We start from the raw sequence: 22,629 nt of genomic DNA on the forward strand, positions 1-22,629 counted from the left end.
AAAAATGTATCATTATCAATGAACTGTAGCTACAGAAGTAAGCACCACCGCTTAAACAGTGCTTAGTTTAAAGCTGAGGAAGACTTACATTTTTAAACTTATTTTTTCCATGTTCAGGAATATTTTATAATATTGTGTAGGGACCATGAAAAGAGCATTTCAAAGAAGACGTGAAGGGTCTGCTGGGGTGGTTAAACTAATTGCATCATGATAAGCACACAGCCCTGATTAAGTAGAGCACGGATCTGTCACAGTTGCCTTGCTTTCCATTAGCAGCATGTTATTTGTTTAAAGATGCCTGTCATTTGGTAATCGAGAAAAATGTGAGGCTATACGCCATAAACAAACCTAAAGTATACCCACACCCCCATGCTACTTCTCCCACCTCCTTCCCTTCTTAAATCATGCACCTGCTTAGGCTACAAATGAATAGCTTTTAATTTATGGAAAGTGCCAATTCCTTGCAACTGCAATGGGGCTCAAGTGTTTTAAATGGTCTGCTCAGTCATTTCTAATGGTTAAGTCAGGTATTTATTCACTGAAGAAACATAAATATCAAGCAAAAAAAAACTACAGCAGCCTCCGCTGGGGGATATAAAGAACTACCTCTATCAGTTTGGTGATGAGAATTATATTCATAGTCATCATGTGAACAGGAATAAGGGATGTGGTCATCATTTCTGCCATGCTGACACTGAACTAAGGGACCACGGTTTGTGTATGGATATTGTAAGATATTTCATATTCTGTTAGTGTTAAAGGTTTTGTGGTTGAAGGCTGCATGGGAGAACAAAAAGTGTACATACAGTACATATAAAAAAACCTTGTTTTTTTCCTCAAAAAGGATCACAAGAAAGGTTTAGTTATAATAAATTGTCAGATAAAATTATACACACTATTCGTTTCTACTCCATCTTAAATTTTGTTTAGCTCTTTCACTCAGACTCATCTGTTTACAGACCACCTGTGAGCTCTCAGCTCTTAACTACATCCTTCAATAATAAACATTTCTGAGCTCTTTTCAGGAAAGAAATACTTCACAACAAAGACATATTGTGTAAGAGCACACTCATAATACACTAAACAAAAGTATAGCAAATTGACCTTGTAAAATTTACACATTAAAAGCTTTAGTGAAAACACAGATCTTTGAGAAAGATTTAAAAATGTCAATAGCTGTAGTGTCTCTAATGCATTAGGGCAGTGTTTTACAGTACATACAAATGTTGCTGCATGAGTATGTGTACCCTGGAAGAGTAAGCATGCCTGAATCAGCAGACCTAAGAGTTGAACTAGAATCTTGCATATACGAAGTCCTTAAGATGACCTGGAGCTAGACCGACCATCCAATACCTTAAATAAAACTTTCAGAGTTAGGCAGCATGTTTTAATAGGATATACAGAGGATAGGAATCACCTGCTCATGTGTACTTTTACTGAGCACAAAGACCACAGAACTTTAGAAAATAATTATGTCAGCAAGACATGTGGACCTACCGGGCATGCTCTGTATCCACTTTTTTTTTTTGTTTGTGTGGTCCAGTATCTGTCCTTTGTGTGCCAGCCTCATTATCACATTACTAATGTTTTTCTCCTTATAGTACCCATACAATTGCTTCTCATACTTAAAATGCTTGTAAATGTTCTACATTTTAAGATGCCCATGAAAAGGGCATCTGCTGGCCCAATAATGAAATATTTTTAGCACCTTAAAGTAACTTTCGAGTTTTTAGCATATAAGCAATAAGATAAGGGCCTGTTGCACCAAAATAAATTTAAAGAGCACTTAAATGTGATATGTAATTGAGACATAGAAAGGCTTTGTACAGCCCAAGAAACTTGGCTGCTCTTTATGATTATCAATATCTCGGTATTATTCAACTGAGGCAAAACTATAAAGACATCAAAATAGAGGGACCTCAAAACAGCAGCGCTGGATTTCACATAGGAACATTAACAACTATAAAGTTGCTAGTAATTAAATACACAAGTGCTTTCTTTGGTGCAGGTTTTTTTTTGTTTTTCAATAAATTTTAAAAACATACTAAAAATGTATACAAAATTTTAAGAATAGCAGATGTACTGTAAGAGACCTTTCAGTGATACAAAATACATCAACAGTTGGTTACAAGTGCTGGGTCATTAAAAGCCGTCTATAAAGCAGACTGTCTTGTAAAGTCACCCTAAGCTCTATATAAATGTCACCTTCCTTCTCTCTAAATGAACTGCATGGTGCATTCAGGAGCAGTGAACCAGCAGGGAAGTGACAGCAAAACACTGTCAAGATACAGCTCTGTTAGACATGTTTACACTATAATTGCTTGAAAACACACCAACTGTAATTAACATTTTTAGAAGATAAATTCTGCATACAGGTGCAGAACACTTTTTTGCCAGAATTGCAAAAACAGCAGGTAATTAGCTCAGGACTTAAGAGTACTGGATTCATGCTATCTAATTTAATATTGCCACAAAGGGTCTGTGAATCTATATCAAAACCACAAAGAGGTACAGAAGACCTACACGGAAGGGATCCAAACACAGCAAGGCATTTAAAGAATTAGAAATTGGGTAACCAATATGTTTTTATATTTCTTTGATCCTGCCTTGACTTCTTTTTTTTTTGAAGATTAATGATCAAAGTATCATAAGACTGGTTAAAAAGGTTTGCTTCCTGTGACAGCTGCAAGCCCAGGTGCATTAGGCACCCAGCAGTATTGCTGACAAACATCAGATAAGGTCAATAGGATTTCCTGGTGCAATGGATAGAACCATTGCTTTAAATGACCAGTTGCTAAGTATTGAGCCAGTCAGGATGAATTTATGGTTAGAAATTTACTAAGAGCCAAGAGGAGTATATCTCAATGAAACCTTCATTGTAACCTAAGTTACAAAAATGTACTATGATTCTTTTAAAACAGACGTTGGACATCACATAGTGAGGCATTTATAAAAATATAAAAAAAATATATAAAAATATAAATTTGATGAAGCGCTCTAAAAAGCTCTATAAATTGATCGTATGTTTTATATACTGGATAATATATGGATGTTTTTCCTAGTGAATAAATGTTTGCAATGTTTATGCAACTGGTCAGTTTTGTAAGCAAGGTATAGGATTGTTCTGAAATTAAGATTTTGAAACATCCATTAAAGTTCAAGTAGAAAAAGCTGTTTCACTCAAAGATTGGTCAAATTAAACAGATTTAAAAAGAACATTAACACTATTATTTATCCCATTTTATTATTATTATCTATTTTATAAATAATATACTAAACTAGGTACTCAGTAAATGCAGACAAGCCTATAAAAAAACAAGAAACATTTACAGCTACAAAGAATAATGCAACCTATTTGTAAAGCTTTTCGTATGCAAAATGTGTAACATGGTTAATATTGAGCTTTTGAATTGCTTTAATGCAACACTGCTGCATACTAACAAATCAGTGACTACAAAATATGGCCTACTGAAAGGTTTGCAACATTAATATCAATAAATTCCATGTCACTATTTTAACAGTAATCTACTTAATTTTCAGATGGCATACCAACGCCAGCAAGACTGGGAGGAATTAAAACAATAAAATGTCGTGCTGATTTATTCCTGGTGATTGGTGGGGATTTCCATCAATTTCATGGCTTTGTTTTGATCCTTTTGTGAAGTCAATACTTTCCTGCATGAGTAATTTCCCTGTACCTAGCCGAGAAGCAACACACTCTGTTTACTGTGTCGAACTATGTTAGTGTTAATGCACAGGAGCAAAGGCCGGCTCAATGGATTTTGGCCTCTTTTGTTCCTCCCGTAGTTTTGCAAATCTATAGATTGTATGAATGTATTGTATGTATTTTATTTTTACTGCATTTAATGTGTGAGGTGTGCTTAAAAAGTATGCTCATGAGGTATGGTCCAAAAGTAATGTAAAGCACAAATCATTTTTGCTTTACAGACAAGCAATTTGTGATGAGCACATCAATTAGAACAACAAGTACGATACATTTGATAGCTGAACAAAAACATACAACATGTTCAGCCCATACTGTATATTGCTAATTGTGAAAGTCAGTATTTGGTTGTATATCCGTTTGAAACAGTAACTGCATGAATTCTGTGATCCACTGAGTTCAACAAACTCTACAGAAAAAGTCAAATTCATGCTCAACTGGATTAAATATGGAGCTTTTTTCTCTTTGCATGCATTGGCTTTTTGTTAGGGTCATGCTGCATGGTGAAGTACCACCCAATAAATATGAAAAGGTTCTCTTCTACAGGAGAATTTTGTGAGCTTTGTAAACTTCAGAATTCATTCTACTGCTGCCATCATTAGTTAATATCATCATCAATAAAAATGAGTCACCCAGTTCTAGAAACAGGCCATGACATTACCCCCACCATGCTTCAGAAAAACATGGAAAGGTTTAACTGTGGTAAAAGAAAGGAACTGCAGATGCTCCAAAGAACACCACCTCATGTGTGAACCATAACCTTGGCAAATAAATTCTAAAGTTTACAGTGTCATAATCACAAACACAAATTGCTATAAGTATATAATTAAATAAGTTCATAAGAACTCCACTGCTAATGCATTCATTTGTATTAAACTGTATACAAATATGGGTATAACCAATAAACTCATCCAAACCTTTTTATGCATGTTGCTCGCTGCCACACCAATACATCAAGCTCTTGTTAACAGAACTAAACCTCAGCTGCCTGCTGCACTTAGCCCCTGGATGCAAACTGACTGCTGGACAGGTGCTTCTGTACTGAACCAAAGTCACAAACATCACTGGGTGCCAGTGAGGTGGTTAGTCTAGCACCCCCAACCCAGACTCCCACTTAGGGTGACGTAGACAACTGAGGCTGTTTTTCTGACAAATGGCTCCCTGTAACAAGTCCAGTGTGTGACAACAGCACTCAGTGCCTGTGCAAGACTTAATGAGACAATGCCTGGATTCAGAATGCACCTACAGTACTTCTGACATACTTCTGTGGGTTCGTGACAATGTAGACACTGGACTGGCTATCAGAGTGCTCTTACTATTCAAACCTTTATTTTCACCTGGAGTGGCCTTGTGACCCCACTTATTGAAATGGCCCTTGTATACAGTATGTATAATACAAGGGTATCAGTAAGACAAATATTACATTTTGTAAAGAAAATCTTATGTGCTTAAAGGAAACAGTTATTATACTATGTAAGTGTTGTATTAATAGGCATCCACTTATTTAAAATAAAGTGAATATATACAGTTTTTTACATACTGTAGGAACATTTCTTGACGTATAGTGCAAGAAGAAAAAAAACAAAACAAACCTCTGAGGACTTTAAAAGCTGAAATATGACGAATATGTTTTAATATGACCCAGAAAAAATGCATTCATTTGTTTAACAAGTTGTTTGTACATTTATAGAAAAAAGGGAAGGATTAAGAAATTGCCTTTTGCAAAATGGTGCTAGAAATCTTTAATCATCTATACTCTGTGGAACAGTGGTGCTTTTCTAACAGATTTCTATGCTGGAATCAGGGAAGCAGCACTCAGGCCATCAGCCATTACAAATAATATAAAAAATAAAAAAGCAGACAAGAAAAATCTGCTAGTTCTTCATATACATAAAATGAGAACAGGGAACAAAAGCTCTTTTCCACCTCCAGGCCTTACCAATAGGAATGAACTAAATAGCAATCTGAGTTGTCCAAAGTCTGGCTAGAGGTTGCTTGACTGCCTTTCATTTTTGAATTTCTTAGCACACTTTGGCCTCTATATTGCGTGAAAAATAGATTAAACAACAAAAGCAAATACATTCAAAGGTTCTGAATCCCACTGGGTCCTAAATGAAGTGCTTGAATAAGTGTACCAGACCTCCTTTACATTCTCTATTCTGTTTCATAATATGCTGTTCTATTGATGCTACTGGTTCAGTGTTTATAAGGACCATTCCAGGGGAAGAGCTTAGTGACAGTATATTCACCCCTATCAGCATAAAGACTATGAGTAAAGAAATCTTTCCAGCATGGGAGCAGTTTCAAGTGCAAGCTTAAATTGTAATATGACAAGAGCCTGATATTCGTGCACAGTGGGAACAATCCAAAAGAAATAAAAAGAATAAGGCAAGAAGAGTGCAGTACTTTACACTACATGGGGTACAGTAGAAATCCTATTGAATATTAGACTCCCTGCCTCCAATTGCAGTTTAGAGCTTAGATTGGCTTTTTTGACCCGCGACACTCTTGATTTTAGCAGCATACCCGAACTGCTTATTATAAAGCAATTGGGATCTTATTCTTGTTCAGTAAATCTGAACACGATAAAACAAAAACAGAAAAATTAATTGCTTATTTCATATTAAGATTCCCTTATTCTTGCCATACATTATCAGGACACATCCGAAGAACTAAAAAGATCATCCAACTTCATCTATATTGTCTTCTATACTCTTCATATATTATATTCAATATTACTGATATTTTGCCAAAATAAATATTATTCTGCTACATTTTCTACAAGGTTGTTCTTACCAACAAGTATCATAACCCTTAAATTGTTCTTTTAGTTTTTTCCTAACTAAATACCATGTTACCTTTATATAACACTGTTCTGCACTACTCTATAATTAAGACTGTCTTTATCTTTCTACCTGGAATAAACACATACATTTAACCTGAAAGACATTTTACACTGCTCAACAGCTTGAAACGGAATGATGAGAAAAGGACTTTAATTGATTCTGGTATAATACGGAAAAAAGTACATGGCTTTTCATGTTTTTAAACTTGTTTTTCCCCATAAGGTGGATAATTCAGACATGGAAATAATACAGAATATGTTGTTTTTAAAAAAAAATCAGATCAGACTGTACCCAATTTGAAATGAGATTAAAAAATAAATATGTAGAAGTTTACTTAAGACACCTAATCTCACATTGCATGTGAAGAAGTGGTACATATCTTGCACAATCACTAATAAAATCAAACGTTGGTCTGCCTGGTGTGTTATCAGAGCTGACAGACAACTGCAATTCTTAGCCATTTATTTCCTACTGAATTTTTCAGATACACAATTCAGAGCCGCAAGTTGCAATCTTCTGCTTTCCTTCTTACTTCAGCAGCTTTTATTGCTTACAAAATGAGGTGTGTTACCCCCACTTCATCACACCAGGAAATTAAGCCTGTTGCGAGGTGGCAGGTAGAAAATCAATCCTTCTCTATCTGCATATTTTCTCCAGCCTCCTAAATCACTCTGTCTCGCTCCTCATTAACGCACCCAAATGGGCTCTCAGTCTTTTCCATGAAACTGGAGGGAACCAAAGGTCACTGTTGGCAAATTGCTTTGTGCAGTTTGAAAATGGAAACAATAAAAATGCAAACAAGATGGCTGACAGATAAAGTGTGTGCTTGTTGGGTGAATGAGAGGTAAAAAATATATCTAAGCTGTGATAAAGATAAAGAACACCTTCAGTGTTGATGTATAAGCCGACCTATTGTCAGCCTCAGAGTGCATGAGAAAGAAAAAAACGCTGCACACTAAATTTAGGAAGCATTCCAGATTCTAGCTTAAAGATCCACTGTGCTTTATAATATTCACATTTCCTCAGACTGTTTGGCTATTGCTACAGACAAATGCTAGTGAAACGTTTATTTGATTTTCCCTGATGCTCAACTGTCTAGACCTCTGAGATGAGATTTGCTTTTCACAACCTGGCCTCTGAGATATGAAAAATAAATTGGCTTTGGACAACACGAACTGATGCAATAATTGAACATTTTGAACTCTTATCCCTATCAATCAGATGTTTCAGGTGCATCCAGTTTGAAGAGGTTTTGTATTATAGGCAGAATATAAGTTGTGACATGTTACACGCTCCCATTTTTCTCAACACAAGTCAGTAAGATTAAAAACTAATATTGAGGGATTACATTAAATGAATCCCTTCATCTACTCTACTACTCTATTAGTGACTTTTTGTAAGTGATGGTTCTGTGAATTCATATTTGAAATATTTAATATTTTCTTTAGGTGCTTTTTCATGTTATTAAATTGCTTCATTCTACAACATTATTGTGATACTTTCACTTTTTTCACAGTACACCATGCTAACACTTTCATCAACTTGGCAAATTAACTCATCAGTAAATGCTCATATCCAGATGAGATCTGAGTAGTTTTTAACTTTCAGGGTAATCTGAATAATATACAGTGCTATCAAATAAAAATTATTGACTCAACTGTTTCTGCCATTATATCTGAACACCAACATATAGGCAATGTGCAAAATCCTTAAAGACATACCTGTATACAGTATGCCAATTACAACAAATCTGCTTCTAGTGATAAGACAGTCCGGTGTCACAAGCAGATCTGCTCCATGTACGTTCTTGCCTTAACAGTGCAAGATTAGGCTAAAAGGGATCATGCATGCAACAGACAAGACTACTGTAATACTCTCTCCTCCTGCAGATATTGCAACAACCTGCCTCTTCAGATTTAATGAATGTTGTAAGGACACTGGCAGAGCTGGTGAAAAGCACACTGGTCACATGAATATGAGGTATAACATTGAATAAAGTGTTCAGTATTGACTCATTTTATTTAATTTATGTGGCCCAACCATCCCATACAGTCAAGTAAATCAAACATGACACATTGACTTTTACAGTGCCTGCCACAAAAGGTCACACAAAGGATACTTTGCATGCATATTTCTTTTCATTACAGCTCAGGATACGTACACAGCTAAACCTAAATTGGCCATTGTATTTTCCAGGAAAAAATGCAAACCTGCTAATCCCTGCCTTTTGGTAATCCATGCATCATTGCGCCATCATTAGTCTATGGTTAGATATGTGGCACATATTGGCATGCATGAAAAATAATCCTTTCCCAAAGCTAAGAATGAAGTCAAATCAACAGACATGCTAATTCTGGGCGGAGTGGTGGCTCTGTGGCTAAGGATATGCGCCTGTGACTGGAAGGTTGCCGGTTCAAATCCCGCGGCCAGCAGAGGAATCCTACTCCGTTGGGCCCCTGAGCAAGGCCCTTAACCCTAACTGCTCCAGGGGCGCCGTACAATGGCAGACCCTGCGCTCTGACCCCAAGCTTCTCCCTGTCTGTGTCTGTGTCTCCATGGAGAAAAGCTGTGGTATGCGAAAAGACGAATTCCTAATGCAAGAAATTGTATAGGGCTAATAAAGAAACATTATTAATTCAAAATCATTTAAAGGCTGCTTTGCCTAAAATTAATTGAGCACCCAGTATGATGCTGAAAGGATTCTTAAATACAAGGAGAAGCATTTGTAATTTTAGGATATACTTTTTTATCCTTTATCATCACACAAATTGTATCACTATTGCCTAGTAATTACTAGTAATAAGTATGCTATATTACTCAATGACCCTGTAATTATTTTAGGTATAATGCAAGAGATTATTGAAACATTATGTCATATAAATCCCTACACTCTCTGTGCTTATTCTAAAATAAATACTAAATGGGATTCTTTCTTTCAACAAAACACTTGCTCTCCACTAAATCAATCAGCATTTAACTTTAGATAGTATAATTGCCTCACATCCTGAAAAAGTGATGGCTCAATCATATTACTTTTAAGAATTATTATGGTATGATAGAAAATCATCACAGCCTAATCAGACAAAATTATTGAAAACATTTAATAGTTTTTTTTTAGAAATATCCCAATTTCTATTTTTCCCCTCTGGTAGCATTATTTCTTAACAGTATTACAAATCCCACACACCCTGGTGAACCTTGAATCCTTGTCTGCACAATTATCCTTTATTCCCTGCTCCTATCATGAGACCATTTGCCACCTTATACCAATGATATAAGAGGCTGTTGTTGACTTCGATGTCACACCTTCATCATGTCAGGTTAGGGTTTTGTTTCATACTGATATGGAAAATGAGATGTGTTCTAGATTTTATGTAGTTAATTAAAATGATAAAAACAAAGGTCACAGCATTGATTCAGGAATAAAAACAACAACTAAATTCAGTTGCATGGAGATTACTTATAATGCAGAAGAGAGATTGTCAGTAGAATGAAAAAGTTTCTGACCTCTAACCCAAAAAATCATTACATTTGGAAAAATGTGGCTGCTGAATGACTCATTTAGCTAGGGATAAGTAAAGAGGATTTTTGTGTCTGAGAAGCTAGTATCACACTAGAAAATGTGACTTAGCAGCTATTAATTCTAGAGGCACCCCGGTCCTGGGAGCTGAAAGAAACCTTCCCTAACCCTTTTTCTTTTCCTACTAATTGTAATGAGTCATATTGAAGCATTTCTGTAATGTCCATTGCAGAATTCACATTCTGTGACAACCCCCACCAATATCCCTGCTCATGTGATGCCTCTCAAATAACCCTGAATGCTGGACTCATATCGCACATCTTCCAAAAAAAACTATCAACTACCAGCTTGAAAAATCTAAATGCATGTTTAGTACAAAGTTATTTTTTAAAAATCCAGACACGGGCACAGACTCACTCGCACAAGGGCCAGTTTTCTCAGAAGCCAGTTAGCCTAACGGTATGTCTTTGGACTGCAGGAGGAAACTGGAGCATCCAGCGGAAAGCCACGTTTGAAAAAACGAATCAATTTTTAAAATACAGTACTTGTCTTATAGAGATATTTCTGAGGCAAAAAAGTGCCAATGATCAATTGGGAAAATGTATAGACAGCACTTAGTGCTCATTGTTCACATAAGTAATCAAGAAATAAGCAACGCACTATATATAACAAAGTGTTTAGAGACAAAAACACTCAAGTGTAATAACAGTACACTTTAGGCATGTCAGGTATTATTTTAATACATATTAACATAACAGAATAAAACTTGGCAGCACAATGTATGTGTGTTTCTTTCTCATTTATCATTTTTTAAGAAATTCATTTAAAATATTTTTTTTCCTTATTACTCACTGCAAGAGACTGAACAGCCTGCCAGAGGACTGAAAATTAAGATACTGAGCATAGTCTTATTCAGAGAACTAATAACTCAAATATTGTTGAAAACACTGTGTGATTGTGAGTGACAAAACCCACAAGGAAACATAAGAGAAAGTTAAAAAGCAAATTGATTGGTTCTAGGAAGAGCAGATTTGTTAGCAACATAGAGACCCTTAACTCTAAATGCCCCACATTTGAATCTTTTAAACTAACTAGCAAATAGCATTAAGTAAATAACCACAAAGCACACGCAGCTTCTGCAGTACACTGGGCTGGAGATAAAAGATGACTGCTGATAACACAAGCGACTATCACAAAAAAAACTCAGGTTCAAAGGCAACACCATTGGCTAAATGTCACGATAAGGAGACCACCCCTTGAGTGCAATAATCCGCCTGCTTCCACAGAATTAGCACAATGAGAAAGCTATAACCCTGTCTGGGACTGCTCAGGCTAGGCAGGTGTTTGTCGGAAGGCAGTTTGTTGGAAAGCCACCTCTTTGCCTGCCTATGATGGCTATCTCAGTGTCCTCTAAACCACAGTTAATGGCTTTTTGCTTGGGGATTTGGCAAGCTTCGATGACCACATACAAATGGAGCACACACAAACTAAGCTTTATAAGGTCTGTATAAAACACAAATTGACTTTATAAGCTGTACATTTTGCCTAATAATGAACAGAAATGCCCTTACTAAGCTCTTCATCCTCTCATAGATATTGCCAAAGAGAAAATTATCTTTCTCAATCTAAGAACACATGGGTCTTTGCTGTAAGGCAAAGAGAGATATGGATCATCGAGGGCTGATTTTAAATTCAATCACACTGAATCTTGGTGAAACTGGAAGAAAAATATACTTTGAAACAGGAGTTTAGACCTTTTTTGCCATTTTGTAATAATCTGGACTAAGGGATTCTATATTTTAAACAGAGAAACAATAAAGAAGTGTCAAAATATCAACTTATAAGAAATGATAATTATTATTATTATTGTATAAAACCATTCTAAGAAAGTCTGTATTTTTATATTTTTTCTAAGAGAAGATGTTTAACCATTTCTGAAGTGTGAAGACACTTACCAGGACAAGCAAACTGAAAGAAAAATAATAATCTGAACACTTATATACAGTAGCTCTTTCCTGGACACTCCACTCAAAGCACTTTACAGGTAATGGGGACTCCACTCCACCACCAATGTGCAGCCCCCACCTGGATGATGTGACGGCAGCCATAGTGCACCAGTACACCACCACACACCAGCTGTCAGTGGGGAAGAGAGATTGGTGCACTATAGATGGGAATTATTAGGAGGCCAAGATTGGAAAAGCCAATCTTGGGAAATTTGTCCAGGATTCCGTGGTTAATGATTCTACAGAAACAACTTCAAGAAAGTTTGGTGAGCATAGCACACAACATCTTATCCAGGCTTCCTCATTACTTTTAGAAAAAATAAAATGTAAACATTCTGTGTAGTGAAGTGATTCTGATCCTTTTGTGAGCAATCTTTAAGTAATGTGAAATTGCTTGTATAAAGACGTCAATATATTAAGCTATTTCAGTTTACTAAAATGACAAAACATCCACCCATCTACTACCAATATTAGCCAATCAATACTTCTTTGTAGATACTAAATCCAAAAAGGGTCCCTTTAATAGGTACACAACACTGCCACCTATTGGGATATTTTCCACATCACAACATTTTTTTGTATTATAAGTAGTTTCTCATTATGTGATAATATTGCCAAAATATAACATTTTTCACTGACTAGTTAAGCTACATAAGTGTACATCAGAATCCACATTTGTTTCATATATCCAAATCAAACAAAAATTTTACAGCCTTAGATATTAGATTTGCACACTTATTAAACATTCATTAATGTTTATCAGTAAACAAATGTGAGCCAACTATGAATAATTCATTGTATTCTAATTATTCTATTTTTAATGAAGTAAATACAAATCTGAATCCTAACAAGCTGCTATGTTATTTTTTTGGTTTCTTTTAAAAAAATAATAGTCATGAGAAAAGTTTTGATTTTGACTTAACTTGCCTTTAGCATGAAAGATGGTTTGAGCGATGGGTCCAGGAAGGGTATTTTACAGATGGAGACTGCAGTTTAGCCTCAAGGCTGAACTGAATTTGGTTCTGGAAAATGGATTTACAAGCAGCTGCTTTTCCTGACATCCTGTGCAGTTCAGCCAGTCATTGAAACTTTTCAATTATTTGTAGCCAAAAACAAGAAATCGGTGGTTCTTTAATAATAATAATAAAAAACTTTATTTTATATAGCACCTTTAAAGGTGGCTTCTCAAAGCGCTTTACAGAATGAGAACAACAATAAATAAAAAGAATACACAAGATAAAACACAATTACAATATATAGAGGAGAACGTGGATGGTGGTACTAAGAAAGGGGTGAAGAATGGAACTAGTTAAGTGAAGGCTTTTCTAAAGAAGAGGGTTTTGAGTCTGGATTTGAAGGAGTTTAGAGAAGGTGAGTCTCCTGTATCCTTGGGGAGAGAGTTCCAGAGCTTGGGAGCGTAACAGGAGAAGGCCCTGTCACCCATACAATGTAGACGGGCTTGGGAGACAGTAAGGAGAGCAGAATTAGAAGAGCGAAGGTTGTGAGGTGGGGAGTAGGGCGATAATAGTTCAGACAGGTACTGAGGTGCCAAGCCATGCAGAGCCTTAGAGGTGAGCATGAGGATTTTAAAGTCCACACGGAATTTGACTGGAAGCCAGTGCAAGGAGTCCAGGATAGGAGTAATGTGATAATTTGCACTAGACCTGGTCAGGATTCTGGCTGCTGAATTTTGGACATACTGCAGTTTGTTCAAAGTAGATTTAAATACCCCAGCGAGTAGAGCATTACAGAAGTCAATACGAGAGAACACAAATATGTTGATCAGCTTTTCAGCCACAGTTAGTGATAGCATAGGGCGTAGTCTAGAGATATTTCTAAGGTGAAAAAAATATGTTTTGACAGTATGCTGCACATATGGGTCGAATGTTAAACCAGAATTGAATATAACCTCAACGTTTTTCAATTTAGATTGAAGCTCAAGTACAGGACCATCTACAGATAGGGTTACAGGACTGGCTTTACGAAGTTGATGGGGGGTGCCAATAAGCATGACTTCAGTCTTGTCGCAGTTAAGATGAAGGAAGTTTTGAGTCATCCAAAGTTTTATGTCAGAGATGCAATTAGATAGAATAGAGACAGCCACATCAGTGTCAGGTTTGGTATGGATGTATATTTGAGTATCGTCAGCATAGAAATGAAAGCTGAGGCCATCACCATGTGATCTTAAAAATTGACCAAGTGGAAACGTAAATGCTGAAGAGCAAGGGCTTTAACTATGATATACTGTAGCATCCATAACCAGAAACCCACAGAAGATGACACCTGGGGATAAGGAGTCCTCCCAGATCTTGAATTTAATGACTGATCTCAACCTGCCCTTTACAGATTCTCTGCATACTTCACTGAAAGCTGTTAAAATCTGTAATATGTAATTAGTCTAACGGGAGTGGCATGCTTAGCATGATTTAATAAATGGTCAATCATACCCACATGCTAGAAAAAAGTGCAAATGTAAGAGTATGTTAACAGAACTTAATCTGTAGAGGAAACACAGAGATGCACTTCTGTTCTATAATGTTCTCCTTGGTCCTGCAAGAATGTCTTTTTACAGTAGCTTTCTTCTTGACAGATGTTACTGTTACTCGAAAGATATACAGATACTGTAGCTGAATGCCCAAGAATCAGCACTCTGATTCTGCAAAAGCTACTGCATCAGTGCACTACTATATATCTCATTGCCTTAAAGATATTCTGTAATTTGTACTAAGTCCTAAAAAATATCCTAAATAATGAGTGTTTTGAAATAATTCATACAACTCATTTAGCTGACTACACAACAAAAAGAAATGCTTTCCCAACTACTTTTTCCTGACAGGTAGTTAAAGATGTGTTGTCTAGAAAGATCTGTTAGCAGTCCACAAAGCCTGTCTTGTGCTGTATTTATTAGCAAGTCTAGAGAGGTATGTCCATTCATCGGAGCATCGGAGGCCCTGCTGGAATAGCGCCTGTCTGTCCGAGTACCGGCTGGTCAGTTTGCTAATAATACGGTGAGGATTTGAGACCTCTGGGAAGCAGAAGGTCAAAGTGCAAACGGGCTGATGACCTTTAACCTTGCCCTGACCACAGCAGGGATACAAAGATTCTCGCCAGCTAGGTGACGGCCAAAAATCAAAATAGACGGAAAATCATTTCAAGATGACACAAGTCCTCTTAAGCATTGACTCTCCAGCTGCCAATATGATCACCTCTTGCCCCTGCTTTACACACTGTGCAGCCTGGCCATTCACAGGTGCCTTACCAGATGTCTAACCAGCAGGCGTAATGGTATTGAAGGTTTTTGCCATTAATTGCAAAGCCTTTCTGTACAAAAATAAGTCTATCACAGTAGCTTTACTAATTCTGCTTCTTAGTTCTTAATATTTCAGAGTGCTCCTCTGAAATAAAATATCCACACTGTACAGAATCATTTCAAACTATATACAACATACCGAATGAATGAACTATGAAGGGTAAAAGCAGTTTATATAACAACTGAATTAAATTCTCACTTGAGACCAGAGCTATTAAAAAATTAAACTTTCCTATTAATTAATTAGCAAGAAAAAAGGCTTTTTGTGGGAAAAAAGGGAAATAAAGTGTTTAAACACCTGGTTTTCTGACAACTTACTCCAGTCACAATGAGATAATTCTATCACACGTCAGCTGAATAAATAACATTAATACGCTGAATTGGTTACGTGTCTAGTTACCAGTTCTTGCCAGCGATTTCTGCCCAGGTTTTGCATGATCAGAACGCTTAACAGAAAGATCTTGCTTTGGTCTCCCCTTTAGCTTGCCTTCCCGAATAAAATCAAACACACATCGCTGGACTTGGGTTTGGGGGGGTTTCAATCCAGCCTGCAAAGAAATGAGATCTGCGATAACTGGTAGACTGATAAAGACAGGGATGAAAGACACCTGCAGCAGGAAAAACTACAGCTTTACAGAAAACTAAAACCCCATTCTGTGCCATATTTCCTTCTCAAAGGTATTCATTTCTGCTTTTCCTCTTTCTTCACCCTTGATACTTATCATTTGTTCTCTTCTTTTTGACCTACTGTGAAAGGAACATTGAAGATTACCCCTTTTCACCCACACTCAGAATGTTTGATGTTTTCTTTTTGATTATCTTTAAAAAGCAGTCATATATTGGTATGATTATAAAGTGCTGAACATTTTCTGTAGTTCTTGGACCCATGGTGAGCACTGGGTACCTGTAGAAATTGATTATTTTAAGCTTCTTTCAAAGTATTAAAGTACACATTCAGTTTAAATAGTAAAAATATCATATTAAAACACTTACATCAAAGAGTACCTATGTAAAGCCTTTGAGAAAGAAAATACTTTCACTTACAAATGTAATTGCTTTTCTCAGTAATATTAAGATGTGGCTTTAATTACTGACTCTCTTGTTGTTTTAGGTCAAAGCGGCATACTAAACCACCCATATAAAACTCAACTTCTGTCCAGTAATCAGCATCACAGCATATTTTAGACCGGGGTTTTGAAAATATTCTGAACAAGCTGTCAGTACTTCTGAAGTCAAAGAAAGTACTATTTTGTTCTGTCCACGAAACCATAGGTTCAATGCCAGGCTTGGAAATCTAAGTACAATTACTAACAAAACACACAATTAATTTATTTCACTAGATTGCTCATTTCCATTTTCAGAAACAGCAACACATTGCACTTTTCTATAACTTCAGAATGAATTGCAACAAAATGCCTACAGTGGCTAAAGAGAAGGAGGTACTTCATCACTTGGTGGTCATATTGGAGATGGCTCAAACAATTCATCTAAAAGGTATTGGCACCTTAAAGTTGTTTTTATGCTTTACTGGGAGATTTATTTCACAATGGATGGCAGATGGTGTCACCCAGCCTCTGTGAGCTGCTGCTGATGGGCTTATTTATAGTCTGGCCCTATATCCATTTACATTAATTTACAATCTAGTTTAAAAGCAAGTTAGTAAACGGAAAGTATTTCATTACAGATAAAAATTAGCCTTGAAACGCGACTAAATAAAAGCAATCAAATAGGCAACAGCCAAGCAAGCACTTACCGCCCGAAAGCAAGAGAAGCACTTAAATCATGATGCAGATCCAAAAACCTCAGCCACCTCCATTAACTTAACTTGGATAATATCACACCTTCATTAACTTCACTTGAACAGATATCGGATAAGAAAAGCACTTTCAGGCTGTAAAGCTTTGCTATTAATCATGCAAGTTCTGAAATCTGGAATCACACAGTCAAAGACATTAGTCATTCTGAAAAACATGAGTTTTTTGGCCTGTGCAAACTGGAATGTAATCTATACAATATAGGGGAGCCTTTGGAAAATGTCACATAAGTCCTGTCTTCATTTACTCTAAATCGCATATGTTCTGGAGACACCAATTTCCTTTCATTACAAAAAAACATTCAGAGATTTTCCCATATCTTCAATTACAAGATTGACAATTACAATTACAACATGTCTTCTTTCTTGTACAACTTATTTTGAACAAAACATAAAGACGTAATGGACAATGTGAGTGGTTACCATGTGGCTACAAGCAAATCACATAAGAATACAAACAAAGCAAACAGAGATATGGACTGACAGGCAAGTATATATCCTTTGCTTTAAGTAAATACGTAACTAGAGCTTTACACAAACATGTTGAAATTTACTAAATACATATTCTAACTGTTAGACTCAAAGGAAAAGTACATTGATTTCTCTACCCTGGCTCTGCACTTCTGGTGTAAAGCCCACTTGCACTGTATGTTTCAAAAACATTGTCATTGTAATAACCTCTTTATGTGCTGTCGAACTGGGCAAAAACAAATCTCAGGGATACACTTTTTGGCATCCCAAAACACTGATAGCAATCAAAGTAAGGAAGCCACACCTCTTTATTAATCCTGCGCATTAATTAAAGTTTGCCACAGGGGCCACATTAAGGGGTGTGATAAAGCTCTACTTAAATCATAAATCATGCAGGAAGCTTTTTTTGTACCATCTATAGCTTTAATCTTTAAAAAGACGTTACTTAAAATAACCTGCTAACAAGGCAAAAATGATCTTTTTCCTTAATCCATTAAGAAATAACTGAATGCTTTGATTTTTTTTTATCCTCATCATTTGTAATGGTAGATGTATATAGTTCAATAAAAAAATGGCATTTCTATTCTATTAATGTATTTCATTGACCTCCTTCACCGTACTTTAGAAAAAGTCAAAGCAAACATCGAACTACCTAAAGAGTCCCTAACGCTTCAATCGTGAACAATGTAGTTTAAAAGCTGGTGAAATATTAATTGGGGTGTTTATTTTATTATTTTCTTGATGCTCTTATCCAAAGCGAAAATAGGGGCAGCATGGTGGTGTAGCGGGGCCTGGGTTCAATTCCCGGAAGAGATGTCTGTGTGGAGTTTGCACGTTCTTGCTATTTTAGCATGCATTTCCTCCGGGTGCTCCGGTTTTCTCCCTCAGACCAAAGACATGCTGGTTACAAATGAAAGAAACAATGTAAAAGAAGTAACCCATATTCTAGGGTACAACTGCGGTACCCTACCAGTACCCCAGAGTTTGAACCCACAGCTGTCCACTTAGAAATGTCCAGAGCCCTAGTCACTATTCTACAGCACTGCAACTGCGTATTTATAAGGAATATTTAAACATTGAACACCTCCGTAGTTATGAGCTCCATGCATTTTTGCAGTGTTCTGCAAACCAAGAAATTCCAAAGTAATTTACTCATGGGAGGGGGGCATTGCAAAAATGTGGTTATATTGAACTACTAGCTGGAAATTCCCAATTCTCTGGTGAAATTACATTACTGATCAGTCACAAATAAAACTGAAACATTTCTGTCAGTTCTGCCTTCAGTACAAAATACTCGGCTTCTCCACCAGCCTAAGCGCTGGGAAGGTACAGGAAAAAAAGCTTGTCGTCTCCATCCAGTCTCTTTTACAAGGAAATCCCCCCCCCAATACAGACAAAGCAACGTTTATTGTTGGAAACAAAGCTATACTTATATGATATAATATAAATATCATAAACACTTACATCAGAGGTGAAGATGTAGCCTTTGAGAGGAAGAAAGAAAAGAAATTTCACTACAAATGCAACTGCTTTTCTCAGCAATATTAAGACTTGGCTTTTATTCCTGATGCTCTTGTTGTTTCAGGTCTGTTGCAATGGGGCACAGTAAACCTCCCACATAAAACTCCAAGTTGGTTTAGTAACCAAATTCTTCAGCAATTAAGAGTTTTGAAAATATCCTGAACAAGCTGTCTGAAATAAACAAACACTACGTGGGGTATAAAATGAAAATCTCTCATTCAAGTCTCAAGTTTGGAGACCTTTTGGGGTCTTTGAGTGCAGAATCAATATTTCAATAATCCTATTTTTTAACTTACAAACAGAGATGCCCTGCCTTGCCAGTGTGTACTAACGAAAGGACTTCCCTGGCTTTAAGGAAGCGAGGTCGTGGGTGCGAATCTGAACAGAGGCGCCATTTTGGCGGATATGGGCTGTTCTCGTTTACTTCAGGAACTCAGGTATCTTCCCTTTTCAAAGACGTGCTCCTTAAATTAGTTGGCATTGCTCCTTTGTTCTCGTGTGTTTCTGGACGTGTACCGTGTAATTCCGGGCAGATATTCGAACATTTATTCCTTGACGATTAAAAAGCAAAGTTTGCATAAGTTACCTTCCTCAGGTTTCAAAATATGAGCAAAAACACAAGGCTGTACTTCATAAAACCTGTTTACAACCACTTTCGCTGACATAAAAATATTTGTATATACTTTCCTACAGTCCTGACCCGTAACAAATCATACGAAATAAAATACGGTCAGGCTGCTAAATTTAGTATTCAACGGTATCCATGACAAAAACAGTAAATACCACCCTACCTTTGTTCCGCTGTTGTATCTTCATTTTTAAACACAACACCGTAACAACAACAAAAGTCTACAATAAATGTGGAAATACCGAAAAAGAACATCTGTTTTAGGCGAGTGACTAATAGAGTACGAATGTCGAAAAAAGCAGTTACAGAGTACATTTAACTTTTCCAACCCGACCTTGCCTTGATTACCAATTAGCGTCTGCTCGTCTGCCAATCCGCAGCGCCCGCTGGACTCGCGCGCTCTGCTGTGTGTCCAGGCACGCGGCGTGCGGAAGGAACCTGCTGGCCCGCACTTCGGAGAGGAGAATCCGCCTAATGGGTCTCTCAGTGTGCGACTCTGAGTCTTTCTTCATGAGAGCACTGCCATAGTGATAATAATTTATTGAATGTGAATGTGGTTGTTAATGTTACAGGTATTTGACACACTCAGATTATATTTATGTCCGTGGGAATTTTGAACGGTTTGGATTTATATCCAATCGGCTATAATATGCTTTTTGAATAAACGCCACCCAGTAACGTGAAAAATCCATCAATAATTTAGAATAAAGACATACTCTGACGAAACAAATGTCGTTCTTTCTTAAGCCAGGGGATCCCAAAATTGGACTTCCAATAGTGGGACCCACCCAAAAAAAAAAACTGGTGATGTTTTGTTGCTGTCCATATCTCAGTTATGTAACTGAACCCTTAACTGAACTAATAATAACATTCAATTATTATCTTTGCTTTCTGCGATTGAAAGGTTTCCTTTCAACTGTTAGTTGTAAACATTATTTTATCATTTACTTAACATAGTAACTTGGAGTAGGACAGGAACCTGATGAAAACGTCCAAAATAAACAACAGAAGGGTTATATTAAGAATCTGAGAGCCTGGCTCGAAAGAAGACCAAGGACTTCAAGGGCCGGACCTGGGAAACCCTATCTTTACATCATGTTCTGCAGTGATGCCCTGACGTTCACACCTTTGCATTGCACACGAGTGCTACAAGCTGTTCAAGCTTGCAGGCACGCCCTAGCTCTCCCTGATCTGTCCAGGAGACGCCGCGCAGGCAGGCAGGTCTCTGAATCGTCATGCGTCAGGCACAGACCTCCAGCTCTGCCACAGCCCCTGCGGAGAGCGTGTGGGCCATCCTCAGCTAATCCCTGCCAGACCACCGTACACAAAACACATCGCTGAGAAATCCTCACGCCGGTTCTGGGCCAGGAATGGACTGCAGCTGATCTGCTAATCTCTCCCACATAAAACAGACAAAGTATGAGTCAGAGGGCCGAGTGAAGAGCATCAACAAGCAATCTCTCTGTGCCTAGTTCCAGAATCAATGATATTTGATATTCTGTTTCTGTTGTTCTGTTTTCATGGGTAAAAATGAGGGTTTTCAGGGCTCCTAAATTGAATTCAAAATTCATAATGTTGTTCCGGTTAATGCCCACGCATGTGACGTAACCAGCACTCCCTTCTCCTCCCTCCTGCACTGGGTCACGGGGGGGCTGGAGCCTATCCCAACACTCAGAAGACACACGGCACGATACACCCTGGGTGGGAAGCCAGTCCATCGCAGGACACACACAAGACTCGCACAGGCACACCAGGGTCAGATTTCCGAGACACCAACTGTCCTACCAGCCCATCTTTCAACTGTGGTAGGAAACCAGATCAGCTGCAGGGAACCCCTGTGAGCATAAGAAATCCGTGCAGAGAGCACCCCAGGAATTGAGCAAGGCTGACCACTGCCCCACCAGTTTAAGCTGTTCTCCTCATGTTTTACACTAGTTCCTACAACTGGAGTAGCATCTAGTTCTTAAAGTGTTTAATTATATATGTTACATTTGGTACCTCAAAGCTGAAAAGTTACTTAGCATTAAAAAATCATTAAAATAATAACTTTATACCTCAAAATAAAGAATTGCTAAGACACTTTAAAACTCAAAGGACTATATACTGTATGGAGTGTCAAAGCTTGGCAAAAAGTTCTGAATGTACAAAACTAGATTCCTGTTGAATTGAAGTCAATTTGCATAAAATACATTCCAGAGCTTAAATATTCATACATTCAGCTCCTCAAGAGACCTTATGTTTTAAAAAATAATTGATTATTGTCTTCATCATACTCCCATTGTCCTCAGTGCACATTTGTGAAGAGACAAGCATATTTTACCCTCGTTTTTCCTTAAAATGTATCTGCTGCTAGGAAGAAAATCTATATTTCATTTCAGATGTTTAAATGTTTCTGTGCCCAGCAGCCCGATGTTTGTCATTAGCCATGATCCCTGTGGTGACTGTGATCTGAAAGGGGCTCTGGGAAGTTGGGTACACAGCTGTAATCCGCCTGGGATGGAACGTGCAAACACTGTCTAAGGTCTTTGTTATAGGTATCGATCAAAGACAGTGCCCTGTACGGTCAGCTCTGTATGTGGGTCGATACTTTTCTGTTATTGTACAGCATTTTTCTCCAAGTAATTTCCTTGGGGTTGCTGTGATTAGTGACTATTACCTGAATACTGCCTCCGTGTGAGAGCAAATGTCATCTACATTCTTACACACCCGTTTCACTCTGTCAGTGTGTAAAAAGACTGAAATAATAAAAAAAAACATTAGTAAAGCTTATATTCATATCTCACCACACTG

At 37.3% G+C, this 22,629-nt stretch overlaps 1 protein-coding gene across 4 annotated transcripts in view; it reads right to left on the reverse strand.

The window, feature by feature from the left end:
• LOC148676885 (uncharacterized) overlaps positions 1-20,452 on the reverse strand; it is a 151,298-nt gene extending 130,846 nt beyond the window's left edge. For 2 of the 4 annotated variants that reach the window (XM_088614945.1, XM_088614938.1), the window contains exons 1-2: positions 20,003-20,452; positions 19,155-19,174 (exon numbers count right to left, since the gene is read on the reverse strand). In XM_088614945.1, coding sequence (XP_088471071.1) covers positions 19,155-19,174; positions 20,003-20,027 — 45 coding nt within the window. In that variant the 5' untranslated portion in view covers positions 20,028-20,452. The remainder of the gene's footprint in view (positions 1-19,154; positions 19,175-20,002) is intronic. The other 2 variants (XR_015928899.1, XR_015928897.1) reach the window with 1 other exon arrangement.
• Positions 20,453-22,629: the final 2,177 nt, after the last annotated feature.

The sequence above is a fragment of the Lepisosteus platostomus genome, chromosome 2 (genome assembly GCF_059453375.1).
Source record: "Lepisosteus platostomus isolate fLepPlt1 chromosome 2, fLepPlt1.hap1, whole genome shotgun sequence".
NCBI classification, from domain to species: Eukaryota; Metazoa; Chordata; class Actinopteri; order Semionotiformes; family Lepisosteidae; genus Lepisosteus; species Lepisosteus platostomus.